Source organism: Gadus morhua, chromosome 14, assembly GCF_902167405.1.
Source record: "Gadus morhua chromosome 14, gadMor3.0, whole genome shotgun sequence".
Lineage (NCBI taxonomy): Eukaryota > Metazoa > Chordata > Actinopteri > Gadiformes > Gadidae > Gadus > Gadus morhua.
This window is the reverse complement of record NC_044061.1, coordinates 17,546,602-17,568,063: the sequence shown is the minus strand read 5'-3', so window position 1 is coordinate 17,568,063 and position 21,462 is coordinate 17,546,602. Positions and strand designations below refer to the sequence as shown.

Below are 21,462 nucleotides of genomic sequence, written 5' to 3'. Positions count from 1 at the left end.
AAGAAAAGTAGAACGGCATATCCAAGTATTTTTGTTTAAATTAAATTCAGCAAACACTAACACATTTCGACCAGCTAAATCAATCGCCCCGACTACATTGTATTATGTTTTCCACTACTTTTAGATATTTTTTTTGATTACAACAATTGTAACAAGTGTTGAATATTGTTATCAAACAAAACCCTATTGGTCTGATCTGAACTGAGATCGATCACCTGAAATAGATCCTGCCACACTAAATACAGCATACCACACTAAGTAGGCCTACAGCATATTCAACATGAAAAGTTGTAACATTTTATTTCCCCGTTATGTTAACAGAGGGTCAACCGCAGTTCAGCCTTGTAGCGAGATGCTTTGTCATGTTTGTCCATGTGGCAGAACAGAGTAGTATGTTATGGAGCACTCGAACCAGCGGGTGGAGCTCCTCCTAAGTGAATAGTCTCATTTACTTGGAAAAGCCATCCATTGGCATACCAACAGTTTGCCTAATTGTATTACCTTTCTCGTTAGTTAACGAAGATTAACAATATATAGGCTACCCTTTCATCTTAAGACAACATAAACATTATCAAAAAGATGAATGCATGTCATTGATACTCCCCCATACCATTGTATGAACCTAGATCTGGAAATGGGAGAAGTGATCCCTGTCTTTTGATTTTGAGCCATGTGTGGTTGTCATCATGAGTTACAGGTGTTAATGAATTTGCCCTTGAAGTCTAAAGTTTTCATTGAAACCAATTATAGCCTACAGTAAAGATTTTTTTCCTATTTTATTGAATGTCTCTTAATTGTCTTAACACAACAGTCTGGAACGACCTGCTGTGCTCCTGAATTTCCTAACGGGCTATTCCATAGATAACAACCATGCGCTGTAATACATCTCTTTAAAGGAATTAGAAACGATCGAACGGTCCGATGTGAATGCCCACGTATAGATGGGCCATCCGTGCCATACTTTAGGTTTCTCCTACGGAGTCGGCCACGATCCAAACTTCCCGTGTGACTCCACGCCCTGTTTTCCGGGGAGCCGTGAAGAAATCCAGCCCTTCCACGCGCTGCTTTTGCGTCCTGTTCCCGAGCGGTAGCTGCGGTGGGTTTTTTCTCTCCGGTTAGCCGTATTGTGATACGGATAAATTTTTAACTGTTCGTATTCTTGCTTTTATCACACTCGAGGGATACCTGGATATAGAATCCGTTCAGTAGTCCGTATTCGTATCTGTTTTCCCCGTCTCGTGCCTCCGTGGCAATGGATTGATTTCATTTTTTTCTTCGACCCCAGCCTCGACCAAGTTGAGAAAACATTCTAACCTGCAGTCTCTCTCTATCCGTACTTCGAGCTGTGAGCCAGCTACATGTTTCACCCGGCCACTTTTCAAAGTAGCTGGTTCCGGATGTTTCTTTACATTTCCTAGGTGCGATTTTGAACTTTTCGTCTTGGGAGTGTATAACAGGCGGCGGCCGAGGATTTACAACGGGATAGCTCCGGGGTTCCTGAAGCCTGCAAATATTTATTTTTGAAAAGTGATGGCCGAGCGGGGAGCACGGTCGCTCCTCTCTCTCCTCTTCCTCACCTTTCTCTACACCGCGTCTGCCGCGGCGAAGCATGTCGACAAAGGTAAGCACTTTAATCCATACCGTGTGCAGCATTCCTGTAAGAATGCAACATGTACCCCATTCTGCAGCTAGTCCATTAAACAATGTGATGGACGAATGACATACATTGAATAAGGCTACTCTTTATCAAATCACATAATTGCGTTTTTTTTCTTCTTATCTTACACGTTTTAAATTGGTCTACTGAATAGGCGGTGTGATTGTATTAGACCTGAAAGTCAAATATATTTTCCAATCGAGCAACACATTTTGCCTATCGACACCTTTTGTCTGCATATGTAGTAGGCTACTCCACTGACTGCTCTATCCAAAATGCAGTTGCACTCCCATTTCTACCCATGGTTTTGTAAGAAAGTGTCGAACGGTTAATGACAAATGTTTCAGTCAGACAAGTTCGAAACCATTGTAGCCATTTAATACGGTAAAGAAATAAGGTATGAACTTGGATGTGTGGAGAAGACTATCTGAAGAGTCATTAGTGCTTAGTGTCAAGTATTATGCAAGCATCATCAGTCCAGTGGACATCTCATTACCTGGGCGTCAATACTTGTTTAGCTGATGAATAAACGGCACCCAATAAATGTGTGGGTGCCAAATGGTTTGAGGCTAGAGCAGCTATTTCAATATTAATTATATTGGAGGTTCTTTGTATGTTTTATATGTTGCTATATTCGTTTATTTTTTGCGTGGGCCACGTATTTGACTTCCAATCTTCTTTGCTATTTCTGTTCTACTGCATACCTAGCAACCATTGGTAGTACACACATCATTATTTGCCTGGTACATGCATGAACAAATATGTGCTTTGTAAGGAACTCAAAGCTTAGAAATGGAGAATGATAATTGAACCGTTTGTTAACGGTAATGATGTTATGCAAAACTTTAGCCCTGTATGTGTCCAAAAATGAAGTAAATTTGTCTCTAGCGTGATAATAGTTGTGTAGTAATGGGGCTATAATGTAGAACCTAGGCCTTTTGAGTGATGGGCCTCTGTTAGCTTGTGCCCGCTTGCGTGTGTAGACTGATGAAAGACCCTCTCCTGCATGAAAAGCCCTCTGCAGTGGTGCAAGCGTAGGGGAAGCGAGAGAGCGAGAGCCCCTCCTTGGCATTGCTGGATATCAGTACAAAAGAGTAAGATGGGGGTAGGGTGAAAGGGGATGACTGGAAAGTAATAAAACCAGGAGATTAAGGGGACCCACGAGTTCCTTTGGGAGCCCTGATTGATTCCAGAGTATTGGGCCGGGACCCACACGCATTCTCGAATTTCTAATTGTGGGGTCCCCCCTTCCCTGAGAATATCTGTTTATTCAAAACACATTTCTTGTGAGGCCTAGTGTCATTATGCAGAGCGATCCACAGTCAGGGGGTTCTTTCATCAAAGATCGCTAAATTGCAGTCAAAAAGAGCTTCAATCTGAGTGTGTACTTTGTTCCTAATTTTGTCTATCTAGGGGGCTGGCTGGATAGACTTACATCTGATGTTTTTTTTTGTTTGTTTTACATTGAGACTATGATCAAAGCTATAGCCACATGTAGGAATCAGCCCCTGATGGGCTTCTGCTGTTCAATTTGTACACTGTTCTTTTAAAAACGTTACAAGTTTCTTTTGGGTTAAATTGACTCATTTTCTTAGGGGAAATAAGTGTGGCTTTATAAACAACTCTACCAGAGAAGTGTAAAACCCATCAGGCCCTGGTTTTATCTGTGCAATTGATGATTGTGTGCTGATTATCTCCCTGTGCACAATGCAAATAACTCTCGGAAATGTGTAAACATTTGGGAGACCTTCCTGCTCCCACAGACCCCTCTCCTGGGCCTTATCCATCCAGACCACCTTGTCTGCAACACAGCTAAAGAAACAACAAACAAGGTTTTCAATTCTGCGCTCAGGATCCTTTTTCCATTTTTTTTTTTTCACAAGACTCAAATTCCAGAGTTTTGTTGCTGTTGATGCGACTTTTAGAAGGTGTGTGTGTGTGTGTGTGTGTGTGTGTGTGTGTGTGTGTGTGTGTGTGTGTGTGTGTGTGTGTGTGTGTGTGTGTGTGTGTGTGTGTGTGTGTGTGTGTGTGTGTGTGAAAAATATAGGACCTTCAAAGAAAACAAAAATTTTAAGAATGTAGTCAGATAAATCACCTTGTGTGAAAAGGCTGACTTTAAGACTTTTAGGTTGCTGTTTTTTCATTCGTGACTTTTAGACATCATGCAGACTCTCAAATTGACTCTTGCGTGTATGAAACAGGCATTTCTTTACTGATAACATGCGTATGTATAGGCTGAAATTGCTCGTAACATCCTAATAACATTTCTCCTCTGCGATATGCCTAATTTGCGCAGTTAGCAAAGTGTTTGGATTTATCTGCTTTGCTAATGAAATACGCTCAATTAGGAGATGCTGCTTGTGTCCTATGGTCTTGTACGTGAAGTTAGTTTATGGCTCCCCACTGTCTCGTTTGTAGAGCAGAAGCTAACATAGAAGGGCAACAGATGCTGATACAATGCTGATAATTACTTTTTTTGCATTTTTTTGTAATTGTGCTAAGCCTTTCAGTATGTTGAGTTTCAGCATTGTGGCTGGTATAATTGACAACAGCAGTTTATCTCTTGTAATTGGTGAGAGGCAAGGCAGATCAATACCCTCGTAAATAAATTGCATCACATCTGCTGTTGCATGCCTGTTGGATGTTGAAGGTCAGGCTGAACTCTGGTGCTTATGTTTGCTTGCACCAATGTGGTTTGGCATTCACAAAACAAAGATGTGCCCCATCTTCTATCTTGGCTGGAGGCTTGGCTCTGTAATGTATATTGTTCTACCCCTCTTATAGGAATCAACAATGGAAAATGTTACTCTTTTAAATCCTTGTCATTGGGAATAGTTCTGAAATGGAAGTTGCTACAAGGCAGAATGGGTCCGATATCCAGTAGACATTCCGTCTCCTCTTTGCTCTATGTTAAGCCACGACTCATTTTCAACCGACTGCGGAAAGCACACATAAAAATGGCGATTAATTTATCACATTCCACATAAGGATGAGGGAGAAGGACTTTGACGGTCCTCAGATCAATGTACATCACGCTGGATATCCATGACTGATTACTTTCACCGGCGGTTCCCCCTCCCTTTTTTTTTTATTTAACGCTGTACTCCGCCCCAGAATTTTTTGTCTAATGGTTGAACGATCTTTGCACACATGTGGGTTTGTTGTCAAATTCTGGGACGTTGCGCAAATTGCAATGTGAAAAGGAACCGCACCAAACCAAAAAATAAACGTTGTTTTGGTCCGGACCAAAGAGAGAGAAGTAATGGCCTTTCCTGGTGTGAATAAGCCCTAAAACTGACCTTTTCATTTTCATTTTTGTAAACAGAATTACTTAAGATTTGTACCATTTGAGTGTATTCACTGTGTAGATATTTTTGTCCCTGCATCTCTAAACTCTAAGCATGTCTGCTGTTCCTACAAGCAAATGTCCACATAGTAATTTGGTTTTCCGCTGCTTGGTCTGAATTCCCTCTTTTCAGTTATAGATATGGTCTCCACGAAGAAATAAGTCATTCAGTGTTATTTGAGAGCCCTTGCTGTTTTCTAACTTTGAACTCAGAATCCTCAAATGTTCTTCTGTGGGGTTGATTTGAACGAACGGGGGGGGGGGGGGGGGCTTAGGTGAGGGTTTCCGTTCACAATAGTATATACATGACGCCGCCGTTCCACTTCCATTCAAAAAGCTTTATGGCACGACTATTGTTTTGAACAGTATTTCCGATGCATTATTTAACTTTATGTACCTTTTGTACTTGATGGAAGGATGTTTTCTTTCCCTACGAGAGTTTAGTACTTAGTTATTCCAAAATAATTGAAATAAATAAATAAATTGTGTGTGTGTTTGTATATATATATATATATACACACACACACACACACACACACACACACACACACACACACACACACACACACACACACACACACACACACACAGGCCTATTATTTTGAGATTGTATAAAAACCTTGAAACTCAACATAATCCATTTTTTGTGGTGCATTAGTCTACATATTGTGGTTTCACGTCTAGCTGCTTAGTTTCTTACGCCAATGGTGGGAGCTGCACAGGATAATGTCACATTCAAGCTGTATGGTGGTCTATTGAACCTGGGCTATTGAAAACAAGACTGCATTGCACACTTAAAATAATTATTAGGAAATCTTTACATAATACAAATCTACATATTTCATTGAGATTGATACTGTGAAACTTTGATTGCATTGTGGGTGTGTTTTCTCTAGATTGATCTTTGTTTCGACCAATCATTGCTGTAATTATCTTGGTATTGCAGCAAAGCGAGACTCCGCCCCTTGCAGTTTTTGTTTTCCGCCCCAGGCTCTGTGCTGTTTCCCGACAGAAGTCCTGCTGTAACATAGGATTGCTGAGATTAACTGTGGTCATGACTTGATGATATTCTGCCTCTATCTACATTGTCTTTTAATAATTAAACTTTCTATCTGTACTGTTCTTGGTTAACTCAGATCCTCGGTTCGTTAGCTGATTCTAGGTTGGTGTAAAGTATGTGTCATGTATTAGGGGTGTACGGTATAAACGGCATAGAAAGTACACTGGTATGAATTGGCGCTACGTAATGGATTTTGACGCGTTACAAAGTAAGTAACGAGTAAATAGTATAAATACAGTTACGTAACTACTTCTTCGTGTAAAAATTAAAGTTCCGCGTAACAACTGAACATATGGTAATGAAACGTAGTTCCTTCTTCAATTCGGCGCAATGTTACTTTTCCCAGGGACAGGTTTTGAATGCAATTCGTATCTGTTTTCCGTAAATACTGCCTTCTCCGGCAGTATGCTTTTGTAATGGTCCCTTCACAAGCTCTCATTCCACACCTTACGAGACAGATGCTGGTAGCGTGAAGCTGTCTCTACATCTCAAAAATCGCTTCCGCAGGCATTTTCCAAAGCCGGTCCTTACGACAAAAAAAGCTAGCGGTGGAACGAGATCACAAAAGCGGTCTCTGTTTACCTCTGTAAGGACACGGTTCCCTTTCAAAATGTTGAGAGGGCTTTAAAGAGGTGGTCAAAACACTCGATCCCAGGTACACGTTACCTGCCCACACACACTTCATCCAAATTGAGATGCCAAAACTATATGGCAAGGTCTGTGAGCAAGTAGAGAAAGAAATCCATACTTGTAAACATTTGCTTTTCAAAGATGGAAGTAACTTGAGAAAAGATTTAGCATTATTCTATGCAGTTTTGCTGCCTAACCATTATTTTACCCCTTCAGAAGCATTTATATCGAAATTAGAAGATAAAATGAACATACCGTGATATAGTACCGTTACCGTCTATGCCTCAAATCATACGGTGATATACATTTTAGTCCATACCGTACAGCCCTAGTATGTATCTAGCACTTATGCAAATGGTACAGGCAAACAAACTCTCCAGTCCATCAAAGGGTGTTGGGTCCACTCATGTTCTTGAAGGATGTATGGTCGATTAATTGCAGAGCAGATTGTGCGAACGGCGCTTAAATGTGCTGCATCATCTTCTCGCCTGCCCTGTGGATTTAGCAGATTATGCGGGGATCTGTGTGTGTGTGTGTGTGTGTGTGTGTGTGTGTGTGTGTGTGTGTGTGTGTGTGTGTGTGTGTGTGTGTGTGTGTGTGTGTGTGTGTGTGTGTGTGTGTGTGTGTGTGTGTGTGTGTGTGTGTGTGTGTGTGTGTATGTATGTTTAGGTAGTTGCACAGGCGTGAGTCACCCATTGAGGTCCATCAGAACACGCACCACAAGATTCATGAGCAGTTTCTATCCCAAAGCTATCACCATACTCAACTCTGACCTGAAAACAAACCCACTAGTTCTGACAGCATTAATCAGTGACATCCACACCTAATGCAATGCTCTGCACTTTGTATATTTTGCACTACTGTTTTAAGGCATACAATGGCACTGAGTTGATGGTATAGTGTATGACGACATGAATGTACTGAGTGAATGAGATGATGAGAATGTTTTTTTTTTTGACTGTTTATTTTGCTACCTTTCTTTTTTTTTGAATGATTCCAGTACGTGAGGGTATTGCATTTTGTTGTATTCCTGTGCAATGACAAATAAATCCAATCTAAGAGGAATAACCCCTGTTTTCCGTGTTGCAATGTTAACAAATTCGGACAGTTTGATTGTATCTACTGTGAGGGAACACGTGTGCTGTGGATGCTTGTAAACATCTAGCAAATATATATCAAAGCTGTGATTTCTATGAAAAAATATTTAAAAAGAGCCTCTGATGGAAACATCATTCATTATTTTCCTAATACAAATATTTTGTGTAGATAGCCCAGGCATGGGAGGTTTGTTTTCCAGCATCTCCTTAAAGCTTAGTCTATTAAACATACCCCCTAGTACAACTAGCAGTGCCAGTTATGCATTAAGGTTAGTAAAACTGCAGTCTGTAAGAAATCTGTCAAATATGTACTTTGAAGGTTTGTTAAACCTTTAAGTAAAAAAAAATCGTAAGCCTTTTGGACTATTTCGGTAAATCGTTGTTTCGTTACTTGTTTAACTAAGTCTTTCTAAATTTCTTTTTTTCTTTTTTCTGTCCTTACCCATGCTCCTTGGAATTCTCTCATGGCTTCTCCTTACTTTTTACTCCATTTGCTGAATCATTTTCCGAAACCCTTGAGCTTGTTTAAAGCAGCAAAGGAGGTTAAGAGACACAGCCAAAATGGTGAAACGAGTTGTAGGAGTTGTTAAGGCGCTGCTGTGATGTAATATAATTTCCTTTCACTTTTTTTATGTTTGCTTTAGCCTTCTGCTAAATCTTAAATACATTGCACCTTCTAAAATGATTTTTTTAACCTTGCCTTTATTTTCTATTTTATTGCTAAAATGCCTTTTTAACCTTGCCTTTATTTTCTATTTTTACCAGAATGATACATGATACTAGAGAGAAAGGATAAGGATTTGAGACCCAAAGGACCATGTTCCTTTAGATCGGGTTGGAGTCCCAGAGAAAGGACCAAGTTCCTTTAGGTCCTGACGTGGGTAACTTTGAAGGGTTTGAGACCCGAGTTCTGTCTGGGTTAGAGTCCTAGAATCTGGGTTGGAGTCCCACGGGAAGGACCAAGTTCGTTTAGGTCGGGTTGGAGTCCCGACGTGGTACCAGAGAGACTGTTGATCTGCACTTTCTAAAATACTGATCTATTTTACTCATTTTTTGCATCCGTTTTCTTTTACTTATCTATTATTTGTTTGAGTCTGCCCTGTGTATGAAAAGGGCTACATAAATAAAGTTGCCTTGCCCAGACGGTTTGCTTACCCAGGATCTCTGCAGTTGAATATGGTGCATACAACATGCTGTGTTGTTTGATAGCATCAATTGAAAAAAAGTTTCTATACAGTAGTGGGTAACTGACGAATACTTATCGGTCATATCAAATCGGCTGAAATAATAACAGAGAATTAAGAAGATATCCTGCTTTTGCTTTGTCTGCATAAAGACGCACCCATTGCAAATTGAGATTTCAATTGTTCAAAGAATATGTTTCCCTTTTGGTTTTGCCCCCACTATGTTATCCATTGGAAAAAAAGGACGGGTGAGAATCGCTAAACGGGCAGATGTCATAGTGGTGGTGTGTTAGAGCTGTGCTTTTTCCGGCCCTGCTCTATGGAGCGAGGAAAATAAGGATAGGCACCAGAAGGAAAAGCAGGGGAAGTGGCAGCCCTCGTCACCCAGGGTGCGGAGACCTTTCCTTGAGCTTGGCCCTCACTGGTGATGGAAAGCAGATGCACCTGCACTCCTGATTACCTGAGTTCCATCGCCTTGGGCCCATCCCAGCGTGACTCCCGTTGCCCCTGCATCACATTCTGTGACTTGGATGTAAGGCCAATTGTTACGGAGCAACTATTAAGCCAACTATTAAGAGGTATACCATCAAGAAAGAACGAAGGATAAAGGTATACTTAAGATCATTTCAATGAATGTACTTTTCAGACCACATTTGTAAATTTCAACCTAGTGTTGCATACGGATGAAGGATTATGGTATTTTCTGTTAATGTACAGTTTATTGCGAAGATTTTAAGAAATTGGAAAACTTGCTTTACAAAGATGTATTAAAAACTGGTTTGATACAGCTATGGGTATCTAATTTTTCTTTTGCCAGAAGTATCGTGTGATATCTAATACCAGTATTGTTATTGGTCTATCTATATGTATTCTGTAATAATAGAACAATTTGATCTGACAAAGGCTTGCATTAAGGAATTCACGCCAAACATTGTACTTACAGACATTCTTAGCCTGCATAATAAAATGGATGACGCTGTTGAAAATGAACAGAAGACACAAACGCACGCACGCACACGCACCTCTCAAATATGTCCTCCAGTCATGTTTGTGCCATATGCTGTGTAAGGTGTACATGAAGTGGAGGAAGTGTGTACTAATTAATCTAATTAAGCAGCCATGAAAACGGCTTTTTGTTGGGCATTTCTACACATTTAGCATATTGGAAAATGTGACTTGTCCTTCAGGTCAAGCAACTCCTTTATCTTCTTTTACTCCCCATCCATGTCCTATGCTTGCACACCGTCCGAAAAAGCCGTTGGAAGTGGGCTTTATTAGCTGCCACTGGCTTGTGAGAGACTTTCTGTGAGTGACTGTGTGACTGTGGACCTAATGATGAAGCTCCCCGTGGGCATTGGATAAATGGAGCCTCCTTTCTTCCCCGGCTCCTCTTTGTCCTCCCCTTCTATCCCCCCACGGTGCCACTGCATTCCCAGCCTGGTGGGGTGGTGTCTCTGGGCCAGAGCCGTGTCACGCACCCCTGTCGGCCCCAAACGACCACTCCGTGGGGGTCAGGGGTTCAAGTGCTCCCTGCTGGTCTCTGCCTTGGATGCCTAGCAACACCATGCCCCCGACGAGGCCATTTCCCCCCCCCATGCGAGTTACATCCTTATAATTTTCGTTTCTAATGAGAGAGGAATTGGCTGGCCTTGCATCAGCTAGCCAGTGGTATAACCAGCCCACCAGCGGCCCCTCCCCCACCATCTACCGCACAGACTTAAGAGTGAAGACGGGCTGGGGTAGCCACTCCCCGCTCTTCGGAGGTGGTAGTGTGCTGTCTGGACATTCCTTGCAAGTCAGAGGTTGAGCATGCATTCTTACCAGCCTGGTTTTCGGTAGTTCCCCAACGTAGCTTTCTAATATAGTTTGAAAGCCCTGAACTCGGCTCATTGTTTATGACGGGTAGCTCTTGGAATGAGAGCTTCGGGTGTTTACCCTGTGTCGGTGCAACATGATGTATGGGCCTCCAAATGAGCTTTCATTATAGCTTAATTTCCCCCCCCCCCACAACAATCCATTCTCCTTCCATTAGAGGAGATGCAGTTTTTCATTTGACTTGACTTTGCTACATTAAAGGGCACTTGTTGTTTTTGTCAAAGCGGCAACCATTTTCTATTATTGTTGATAAGGTTTCCTGGGGGAAACAATCCGGTGAAATCCAGGAATTCATCAGGGAGCCTTGGCCACGTGGCTCTTCCTACTGAGTAAATAGAGCCTGAACCTGCCCTCCAGCTTTAGCCTCTGTGAATGAGCCCAGCGCCGGCAACAATACAGACAGGAAGTACAATTTACCCGCACACAAGTGTGCAGGATGCTCATTGTGTTCCTGATTGACCAAGCTGCGGTGTGGATCAAAGACGCACTATTCTCCTTGGCTCTAAAGAAGTTTGGAGGAAGGCATATTCAAGTCAATTGTTTATTATCTTTTGTGTTTTCTTTTGCATTGCTTTTGGATAGGACCTAATTGATTTTGGAAGCATTACATTCAAAACGGTTCATTCTGCTTATCTTGTTTGATCTACTGACAATATGGTCCAAAGATAGAGAATTATTTAATGTCTTTAAAAATACTAAAAGATTCATTGTCAGACCACAGAGGAATATTGCGCACTGTATGTGTATTATGGAGCATTCTGCAAGCATTCCTAATAACGTGGCGTTTACTTGGCATACCTGGTAATGTGACATCCTCATTTGTCTTTGTGGTATGCAGACTTGACTTACCAACATTTGTGTCTTCATTGGCCTTTACAGCTGCAGTCCTTTTAAAATCCAACCTTAAATCTCTTTAAGTTATGCATTAATGAGTGGAACTGAAATGCTAGGAATGAAAATTGCATTTTGCCTTTATCCCACCTTCATTTTGGGTTAACGGATCAGTGGCTTTCTGGTCCAAATTCTGAGCTTAGTATAATTGAAATTCGGTTCACGCACAGATTAAACAAGAAGTAATCAGGTTGGCATTGCCGATTTTCACAGATTAATTCCAGTAGCCCGATCTCAACGGTGGCTATTCTACTGGTATATTCATCCGAAATGTCGATCCTACCTGGGATCAACCAGCATATCAAAAAGAAATAGAAAATTATGAATCTGCAGTAAACCCCCTTCTTCTCTAATGGGAAAAAAAGATGCCCAGGCTGCTGCATACCCTGCATATCACGTGTGAATAGATTTTTCAGATATTTGGGGAGAGAGTGGCACAGTCATCTCCTAAGGACAGAGGTGACGTAGACTAATGCCATTTCTGCTTCGGGCTTGTATCTCTCGTATTGGATTTAAAACTCACGCATAATACAATTGGGAGTCCAAGGAGGTATTCCCTCTCTGCAACGTTTTGTGTTCACCACAGAACGAGCTCAAGAGGAGGGCAGGGCGGAGGTATCCTCTGTCGTCCTCCATATAGCTGCAGGTGATGCGATTAAAACTACGACGGGGAGCTGCCGATCCTGCCGCCTGTGTGCCCTTTCCTTGGATTCCTCCACATCCCGCCATGTTCCCAGGCAACTAATTTAGCGGTTGTTAAGTGATTTAGCATCTCCTTTTTATGGGGCCCCAGCGGACCACCCCCCTGGTGGCCCCATCCCTCTGCCCGATCAATGTCTGGGCCTGTGGCGTCAAGCCCCCTCCCATTGCGGAATTTCAATCAGCCCCAGAAGCATTGTTGCGCCAGGTGTGTGTGTTTTTATTATCAAGGGGATGGGCAGTGGAGAAGCACAGCAGCAGTAATGACGGCATTCATACAGTAATGGTCTTTGTCGTGGCGGCGGTGGTGTGGTGATGACCAATGGGCAATAAGAGGCCTGTTGGTGTGCTCTCATGGGGCGCACGGTTCTAACCAACTGCTGCCTTACGGGCAAACCTCACATCTATTCTTCATCAGCCCTCCCTTCATACATCCCCTTGTCTCCCCTCCTCCTCTCTGTCCTCCCCATAACTGGAGCACAGGCAGAGCAATCAATAACCAAGCCCGCCCTCCCCCCTGCTTTGGTGGGGAGCGTCCCTGCATACTATTTATCACGACTCCCTCTGATGTTGAATTCATCATTCTCTGTCGACCCTCCTTCCCCATCACCACTACTACCCAAACACCTCGCTCAGTGTAATTGTATCAGATTGGCCACGGTGATATGGTGATTTGGCCCGCCTCATCTGCTAGGGAGGTAGTCTTTTGTGGCTTTTGTTGCCTTTGTGTTCCCTTTTGTCACTTTTTCAATTTTTTTTAATGAAGAGCTCACCATGTAAGTTGGGTACTTTTTATTTGCCTCCATAGGTTTTTTTCCTGCCATGCCTCATTGCTTTCCTCTGTGATGCCCGGAGGTATATTGGGGTGTTTATTTCACACTATTATTACTATTCTTCCCCCACTGACATGTGGTATGCCGGACGTGGAACATTGCATATATGGTAGCAGAAGAATGCAAACCTTACATGTGCATGTGGGCAGTGACGCACTTAAATTATATTCACACCCTGTTTATTTTTAGCAACAAATTCTTCTCAACTCATCTGCTTATTAGTGGCTGATTCGAGGGTGGCTTGTTAATCATTTCACACTGCAAATGAAGGCAAAATAATCTGACCCTTTTTTGTTTTTTGACCATATTTACTGGAAGCCTCACTCTCTGACCAGACCTCATGGTTGTAGATTCTAGATTCATTGTTTTGATTCTAAATGCAACTAGTACCTCTTGTCATGTCCTCTGTCCCTTTGTTCACCGCGGCTAGTCCACACAACCTGGGCTAACCTACGTCTGCCCTGCAGGGAGTTATCTTCCTGTTCCTATAGGGAAGGAGCCTGCCTAGCAGAGGATGTGTAGAGTAAAGGAGACTGGAACATGAAATATGGGAATCTGTCTTTGCTCATTACGCACGCGCCACAACCTTGACGGCCGCATTAGATCTCTTTCTCTCTAAAGCGAGGGACCATTAATAAAATATACAGCACTCTCCCTGTTTTGCTCTTGCTTCCCCCCCATCACTCCCCCCACCATGCCCCCCCCCCCCCCCCCAACATGGCCCCTAAAGACTCCCTCGGCTGCCTGTCCCCCCATTCCACTCTTTCTCACTTTCTTGCTCTCTCCACCCCCACCGTGGCTCCTGCATTTGGCCCACTCCCACACCGTATCATCTGTGAGACATATGCAGACCCAGAGCAGGTCTGCATACAGCTCTGCCACACATCGAGCGCTCGGCCCTCGGCTCCCAGGGCTGGCCCCCTTCAGACCCCAGCCAGACCCAACCGGTCTCTGGGATGGGAAAAGGAGAGCTTATTGGTGCTGCATTGAAAATCCTTCTGCCAAATTGGTGATATGTGTAAGAAACAGTATTTTGGGGTAATGCGTGGGGAATTCAAGGTTAATATCCTTACTATGGATTTTTGGCTTAAAATTGAGTTGGTGCATTTCAAGGTGGAATAGATTTTCTTTTTTTAATCACTGTAAGCTTCTCAATCCATATAAAAATTCTGCAATAGTGGAACAACAATACTTTTTTATATTGGTTCATTAGATTATATTTACCTTACAAATTCGTCCCCTTTTTCATTCCATGGGCTAGCATTTCTACTCAAGATTATATTCATCCCTCAAGATGAACCTGTAAAACCCGGTAAAAGTTTAAATTCCAAGCACAGTTAGAATATGTTGGTTATGTTTAGACGTTTTTCCTCAACTTTTTCTTATTTCTATTGTTTTGAAAGGTCCACTATTCACAGCAAATGTTGTTGTGGGGATAGACAACTGCTTTATATAAACATATACGTTCAAGGCTCCTGTTGAAAGCTGAATCATGCTGATAGTACCAGCCAGTGTTTTCTTTTTTTTTTAGCAATTTTCTTGATGGCAGGAGTCATAATAGTGTTGTGAGCCAGTGGGTGTTTTGTGTGCATTCCTCTTCAGCCGTCCCAGCCTCCCGGGGGGTTGGGAGCCAGATAGTATATTTCCGGCAAAGCCGAGACGCTGCTACGCATCAAGTTTTCCTTTGTCTTAGTGCCCCAAACTGGGCCAGGTCTGATTCCGCTGATGCTAACCATCGTAGTTGCACTGAAGCACAAAAATAGAAAAAGAAAGTCATACATAATCAATGAAAGACATGGGGTCAGGGGTTAACAGCAGGACTCAGGGTTGACAGCATCATCATCGCTCACATAAAATAAAAAAGTGCTTTGACACTTCTACATCCCTGCAGCGTTTCAATTCCTCTATGATTATACTTCAATCCGGTCTAAATGTGAGTGTGATCTGCTCTGCGTCAGACCGCACCTAAATGCAGCTCTTAGTGGCATTACTGGTCATCATATAGTGCTAAGTGGTAAGATGGTGCTTTGGCTGACACTGATGGACAGTACAGACAGAAATCAGTCTTTCCGTCTACACAGGCTTTAGAGTCCGTTGCTCGGAATGCTTTTTCACGGCATCATCCATAATGAGAGGTTGATGGTCAAACCTCTCATTACTTAATCGTTCAGATGCAAAGAAGGGTAAAATACAAGCATTCTATGCTAATGGCCTCAGCTCTAATAGACTTGTTTACGCTCAGCACATTCTCATTTGGTAATGAGAAGGTATTGTTGACTTTGTTGTAATGGGCCTTGAGGATACAGTGAGGTTCAGATCAGTATATCACTATTAACAGATCAGTACTTTGTGATTACAAATGTGTTGCAGTTATTTTAATGCATGTACCCTCCCTCATCAGCATGATGAGGGAAGGGCATCAGGCTTTACAAGTCGGTCGCTTGGTCTGCCAGAATTTGCATTACTCTGACCCCTCCCCCATTCGTTGAAGAGCTTCCTCCACCTTCTTGCCCCACCACATATCCTTGAAGCGATCTGCTTCCCTGTCGTTCTATCGATCCCCTCTGACACTCATTAATATAGAGAAAGGCCATTGTGCAAGGATAAGGGAGGCTGTTGGATGCTATTTGACATTGAAAAGATGTGTAAATAGAAATGGCGGGAATCGCTCTGTCTTTTACCCATAGCCAGAGGATTATTTACAAGCTAAATAACATTTCCAACAAACGGGTGAAAAGCAGTGTTTATAAATTATACCGTTATCAGGTTGAGCTCTCAATATGGCGAGAAAATAAATGAATAGGTAAGCTAAAATATGTTCCAGGTTTGACCTTGCACATTTGCAAGGTCAAACCAGGTAATTCAACGTTGTTCATATAGCCAAGTAATATGTGAAGGAATTCATCATGCAGTGTCCCTGTATAATAGAGCGTAGATTACTATTCAGATAAAGATTACCATGCTCAGGTCAGTGTTGTCTTGTTTTTTAAAAGACCGTTTTCCTTCGGTTCCTACCATATTAAGGGAGAAGGTGATGTATTACAGTTATATTAAATCCAATTCCACACTGTGATATGTGGGGTTGGATTAAAAATAAGTTACTCAAATGTGTCTCAATTCGGCTCTTGTATCTCTCAAGTGAGAATTTTATGCTTTCCCTTTTATCTTTATTCTCTGGATCCCTCAGATGTTGTTTTTTTAATTTCTGTTTCTTCATTTACATTCATATTAGATTTGTTGGGTGCCATATGCTCCCAAACATTGTCGTGGGACAAGGACCAGACCCAACGTCAACTCTGGTTCGGAGGCAGCTGAGCACGTTCTTCGACTATTTGTCTCAGGAGATGAGATGCTATGGAGCGGAGGCCTTTCTTGTGCATTAGCCAAAATGAGAACTGAGCGGTTGTGTGGTTGTCCATTGTTCAATTTCAGTCGTCAAGTGCCAGTAGCTCCTTCCTCCGTGTTGTTAAGCTTGTTTGTAGGTTTAGCCCACAGCCAGCTGGCACGTTATACTATTGAAAATCAACAACTCTTCCACAACTGCCATTTCTTTGCTAGTACATATAGTCGTCAATGAGCATCCTTACAGTCATTTCCATTAAGTCTTCAGCTTGATGAAAGATGATCAAAGTGACAGGTGCATCTCAATGAATTTGAATATTTTGGAAAAGATAATTGATTTCAATAATTCCATTAAAAGTGCAACTCATATTTTATATAGATTAATCCCACCCAAAGTGAAAAATGTCAAGCCTTTCATTTGTGTTCATCCTGATGATTATGGCTTACAGCTCATGAAAACACAAAATTCAGTATCTCAGAATATTAGAGTATTACAAAAGACCATTTAAAAAAAAAGAAGAAATCGTAAATGTCGGCCTTCTTAAAAGTATGTTCTCGTATATGCACTCAGTACTTGGTTGGGGCTCCTTTTGTATGAACTACTGCATCATTACAGAGTGGCATAGAGTTGATCCGCCTTTGGCCCTGCTGAGCTGTTATGGAAGCCCAGCTTCCTCTTGACAATACCCCATAACATGTGGGATTCTGATATGGTCAGTGCTGGCCAATCAAGCATGGTATTCCTCTGGTCATTAAACCAGGTATTGGTACTTTTGGCAGTGTGGGATTGTGCCATGTCCTGCTCGGAAAGGCAATCAGCATCTTCGTAAAGCTTAGTCAGCAGAAGGAAGGATGAAGTGCTCTAAAACGTCCTGGTAGATAGCTGCGTTGACTTTGGACTAAAACACAGATGACCAACACCACAAGATGACAGGGCTCCCCATATCATCACTAATGCCGCTTTTCCACCGCACATGTAGCTCGACTCGACACGACACGACTCGACACCGTAGCAGCGCGGGTCCTTTTCCACCGCAAATAGTACCCCCGGGACGTGGGCGGGGTCGGCTGCGCGAAAGGGCCGTGACGTATTTTTGTACGCGACGCAAACAACACCTACGTAACCCACACATGGACAGAACCCACATAACAACAATGGAGAACATCGATGCGATGGTATTCGTGTTCGTATTATTAGCTGGCATGTTGAAGAAGTGGAATATGTTGGCCCGGTATGCCAGATGGCCAGTCCACCCCTGCCAGCATGGTTGCCATGTCGCTCTCGTGACTTCGTCACACTCTCTGGCCAATCAGTGGCCGGCCGTCGGCCGACGTCACCTTTTAGCATCGGCTCAGCCGCTTGGAACCTAGAGCGAGGCGGTACTAGAAAAAGCAGCCACTTCAGGTACCAGATACCATGTTTTCGCGGTGGAAACGCAAAAAAGGCGAGCTGAGTCGAGTCGAGTCGCGTCGAGCTGGTACCATGCAGTGGAAAAGCGGCATAACTGTGTAAACTTCACACTGGAATTCAAGCAACTTGAATTCTGTGCCTCTCCATTAGGGCTGGGTCTCGCCATTGATTTGCTAGCAATCTTGCTAACAATAAACAACAATAACATAGACTATTTTATTGGGATGCACCTTGAATGAAAACTTGAAATTACATTCAATAAAAACTGATTTTTGATTTGCTGATGTCACATTGTCGAACACCGTGGCCCCAACATCCCAACTAATATCACTGCTGCAGCCTATTCTTTCAACGTAAATGGTAGGTAATTACCTCATCAGCTATTAAAGTCCCACATAAAGAAAACAATTGCATACTATTCATGCTTGAAGAAAATTATAAGTTCAGTTCCTCAGTTACAGCTTCATTTTATTGATGTGATCAGTAGGAAGCAGGCATTACTGTGTTATGCAACACATTGGCATAATATAACCATAATATACTAAAAGCCAGACTATCCAGGAATATATGCCCACAATGCTGAGGTAAAGCCATCTAGGAGCAAGATACAATTTAATAAATACTTGGCTGCCTCGATACAATGAATACTTTTGTTTATGTAGAGGAATGTATGCAGAGGTAGTGCTGGCGCGATGAGTCGACGAGTCGTATTTCTATTGACCGCCTTTTGTTCTCCCATCTCAAACGGCTCACCTGCTCCCAGGTCTGTGGGGCGTGTGCGTCCTGCTGGTGAATCCTCTTCCCTCTCCCCCCGCCTACACTGCTTTGGTAGGATAAATGGCTCCTCTGAATGAAGTCCAAGAATTAGACCAAAAGCTTCCAAAATATGGGAGTATTTCAGGCCAACTGGTAAAAGAGTGTCACGGCTTTCAAACATATAAACCATATATGGACGCCTCGGGGCCGGACTTGTCTCGCAAAGCACTGCGGCATCACTTACTTTATGTTGTTTTGATTGAAGATCGTGTGTGTGTGTGTGTGTGTGTGTGTGTGTGTGTGTGTGTGTGTGTGTGTGTGTGTGTGTGTGTGTGTGTGTGTGTGTGTGTGTGTGTGTGTGTGTGTGTGTGTGTGTTGCGAGCATACTCAAATTCAAAGTAATAAACTCAAAGCCGATGCATGCATCCAAACCTATTTGTTCACAACCAAATGAACAAATAGAGAAACTGCGTCGCTTATTCCCTTCAAATACTTTTTCTTTGGAATTTACTTACTTGGGAATTAATACGGAGCGGTTGAAAACAATTTCTGTTAGCGTCTCCCGTGTATGCCTTGCGCACCTGCGTTAGATTACTTAATATGACTTTGGCAGTAATTGTTTAAACCCAGCCATGTGCGTAAGTGTAAACGCAAGCAGCATAGTGTCTGTGTGCTTTCAGTGTGTCATTTTTTATTTGGTTATATTTCAGTTTTTTTATATTGTTCACATTTGTAATTTTTGATTTGGTAACATTTAAGTTATTTGTATTCTTAATGGCTCGGGTGACATTTTATGTTGTGGTCCTTCAGTTGAGTTCAAAATAAAATGGACACAATGAAATAACAAACCCAAAAATTTGTCGAAAGATTTGTCGTAAGAAAATTAGTCATTAGTGGCAGCACTAGAATCAGGAGGAGAAGCGAGTATTCTAGACTCCTGTTACTACTAAAGCTGATTCTTGGTTGAATATATAATCATGTAATAATAACTTCTGCACAAAGCTTTAATGTTGCAAAATATCTCAAACTCGACACCACTACCTTGCTGAATCTGGTAGCTTGCCTTGTCTCTAGACTACCTGTCATGCCCATTACTTTCACGTATTAACTTTTAAATGTAAAAATGCAGCTGTTAAAAGCCTGATTGAATGTTGACAATAATGATTGGCTGTGTATTGCAAGATTATTTTATATATATATATATATATTTTTTTATTTTTTATTTATTGACCACTAGAACGTTCTACTGCCAGTTTAAACCAGGTTTATTCCCTTCCGCATGGGTGACCGACTGCCATGGCTGCAGCTTTATTCTTCCCTTATATCATATTATTTCCCAACATTGCAGAAGTAATTTCAAGCAAGTCAGGGTTTGCTTCTACATGTAGCAGTAACTGAAAGTCATGATCTCCCGATCTTTGCTACTTTCCTTGCATTACAAGCCAAAATCCTTCCGTATGCCTTCCTTTATTATTATTTTTATTACTATAACATTGAATGGCCCCCTCTCAGTCCCACTCCCAGTGCTTCCAGTATACATTGTTAGTAAATCAAGGCCATTGTGAGGTGCCAGAGAAAGTGTCCATTAATAAGCACTATGCCTAGTCAAGTGGCACACAGAGCAGTGAGGTCAGGACCGCCCACCAATGACTATGCCTCATCCACTTCCTTCCACTGGCTCTTCCAGCCATTGAGCTACAGGTCACCATGGAGACTAATGGTGGGGGGAGAGGTAGGTTGGGTCTGGGTGGGGGCAGGAGGGTGGGATGGTGAATAGGAGAGCAGCGCAGAAAACCATTGGCAGCCTGTTCCCTGGTAATTAACAATAATCCTGGCCCATAGCTCCAGGAGGAAAATAATGGGACAGAAATGTCTGAATGTGGGAAAGAATAGTGGCCATTTTGTGTGTGTAATTTAAAATATACATGGCTTGACAATGACGAGATGGTTTGGATAAGCCGGCAGGTTCCTGATGGAGGCGGACGCGAGTGAGGTGATTTATGGGAAGACATGAGCAGGGTTGTTGCATGCGGAAATAATGGCTTCACATTTGCATAAGCATCCGCTCCTCTCACGAGTCAATCCTCAGCCAGTCAAAGATGGAGGAGGGGATGGAAAGAACTTCTCCCTCTCTCCGCCTTTCAATCTGTCACTCACGCGATCGCGAAGACACGCACGCGCTTAAGCACGCACTCACAATAGTCTCATATCTGGCTTCTGTCAATCTGTCTGCTCTAAGATAATCAGGGCATTAATTGTGTTATGGGCGCCGTTCATGTAGTAAAGATGAAGCTCACATTTTTGGGCTTGAAATCAAATCGGAGGTCTTTAGTCCCCCAGGGTTTTTTCTGGCTAGATCCGGATTCTATTGGCTGTTGAAAAGGGCTTTGGAAGAAGGGGGTGGGCATAGATTACCATTGTTATCTTTCTCTTCTCCATTCCTTCCTTATTTTCCGCTTTCTCTTAATTTCTCACACACACAGTGAAGGTCCCCATTCATATGCAATACAAACACTCATGGTTTTCATACAAATAATCACTCGCACACACTGCACTACAGAGTAGACGGGGCTTTATGCAGTTAGGACCTCACTGTTTGTGATTTGCCCCGAGCCCGAAATTTTATAACACGTTCGGGGACAGTGTGGACACATATTACAGAGGAGTTTTGCCAATCTGCT

At 42.5% G+C, this 21,462-nt stretch overlaps 1 protein-coding gene across 7 annotated transcripts in view; it reads left to right on the top strand.

The window, feature by feature from the left end:
* The first annotated feature begins 1,021 nt into the window (after window positions 1–1,021).
* Window positions 1,022–21,462, top strand: part of neo1a (neogenin 1a) — a 158,601-nt gene continuing 138,160 nt past the window's right edge. For 5 of the 7 annotated variants that reach the window (XM_030376265.1, XM_030376267.1, XM_030376262.1 and 2 more), the window contains exon 1: window positions 1,023–1,621. In XM_030376265.1, coding sequence (XP_030232125.1) covers window positions 1,531–1,621 — 91 coding nt within the window. In that variant the 5' untranslated portion in view covers window positions 1,023–1,530. Of the gene's footprint in view, window positions 1,622–21,462 lie in introns of all 7 variants that reach the window. The other 2 variants (XM_030376263.1, XM_030376261.1) reach the window with 1 other exon arrangement.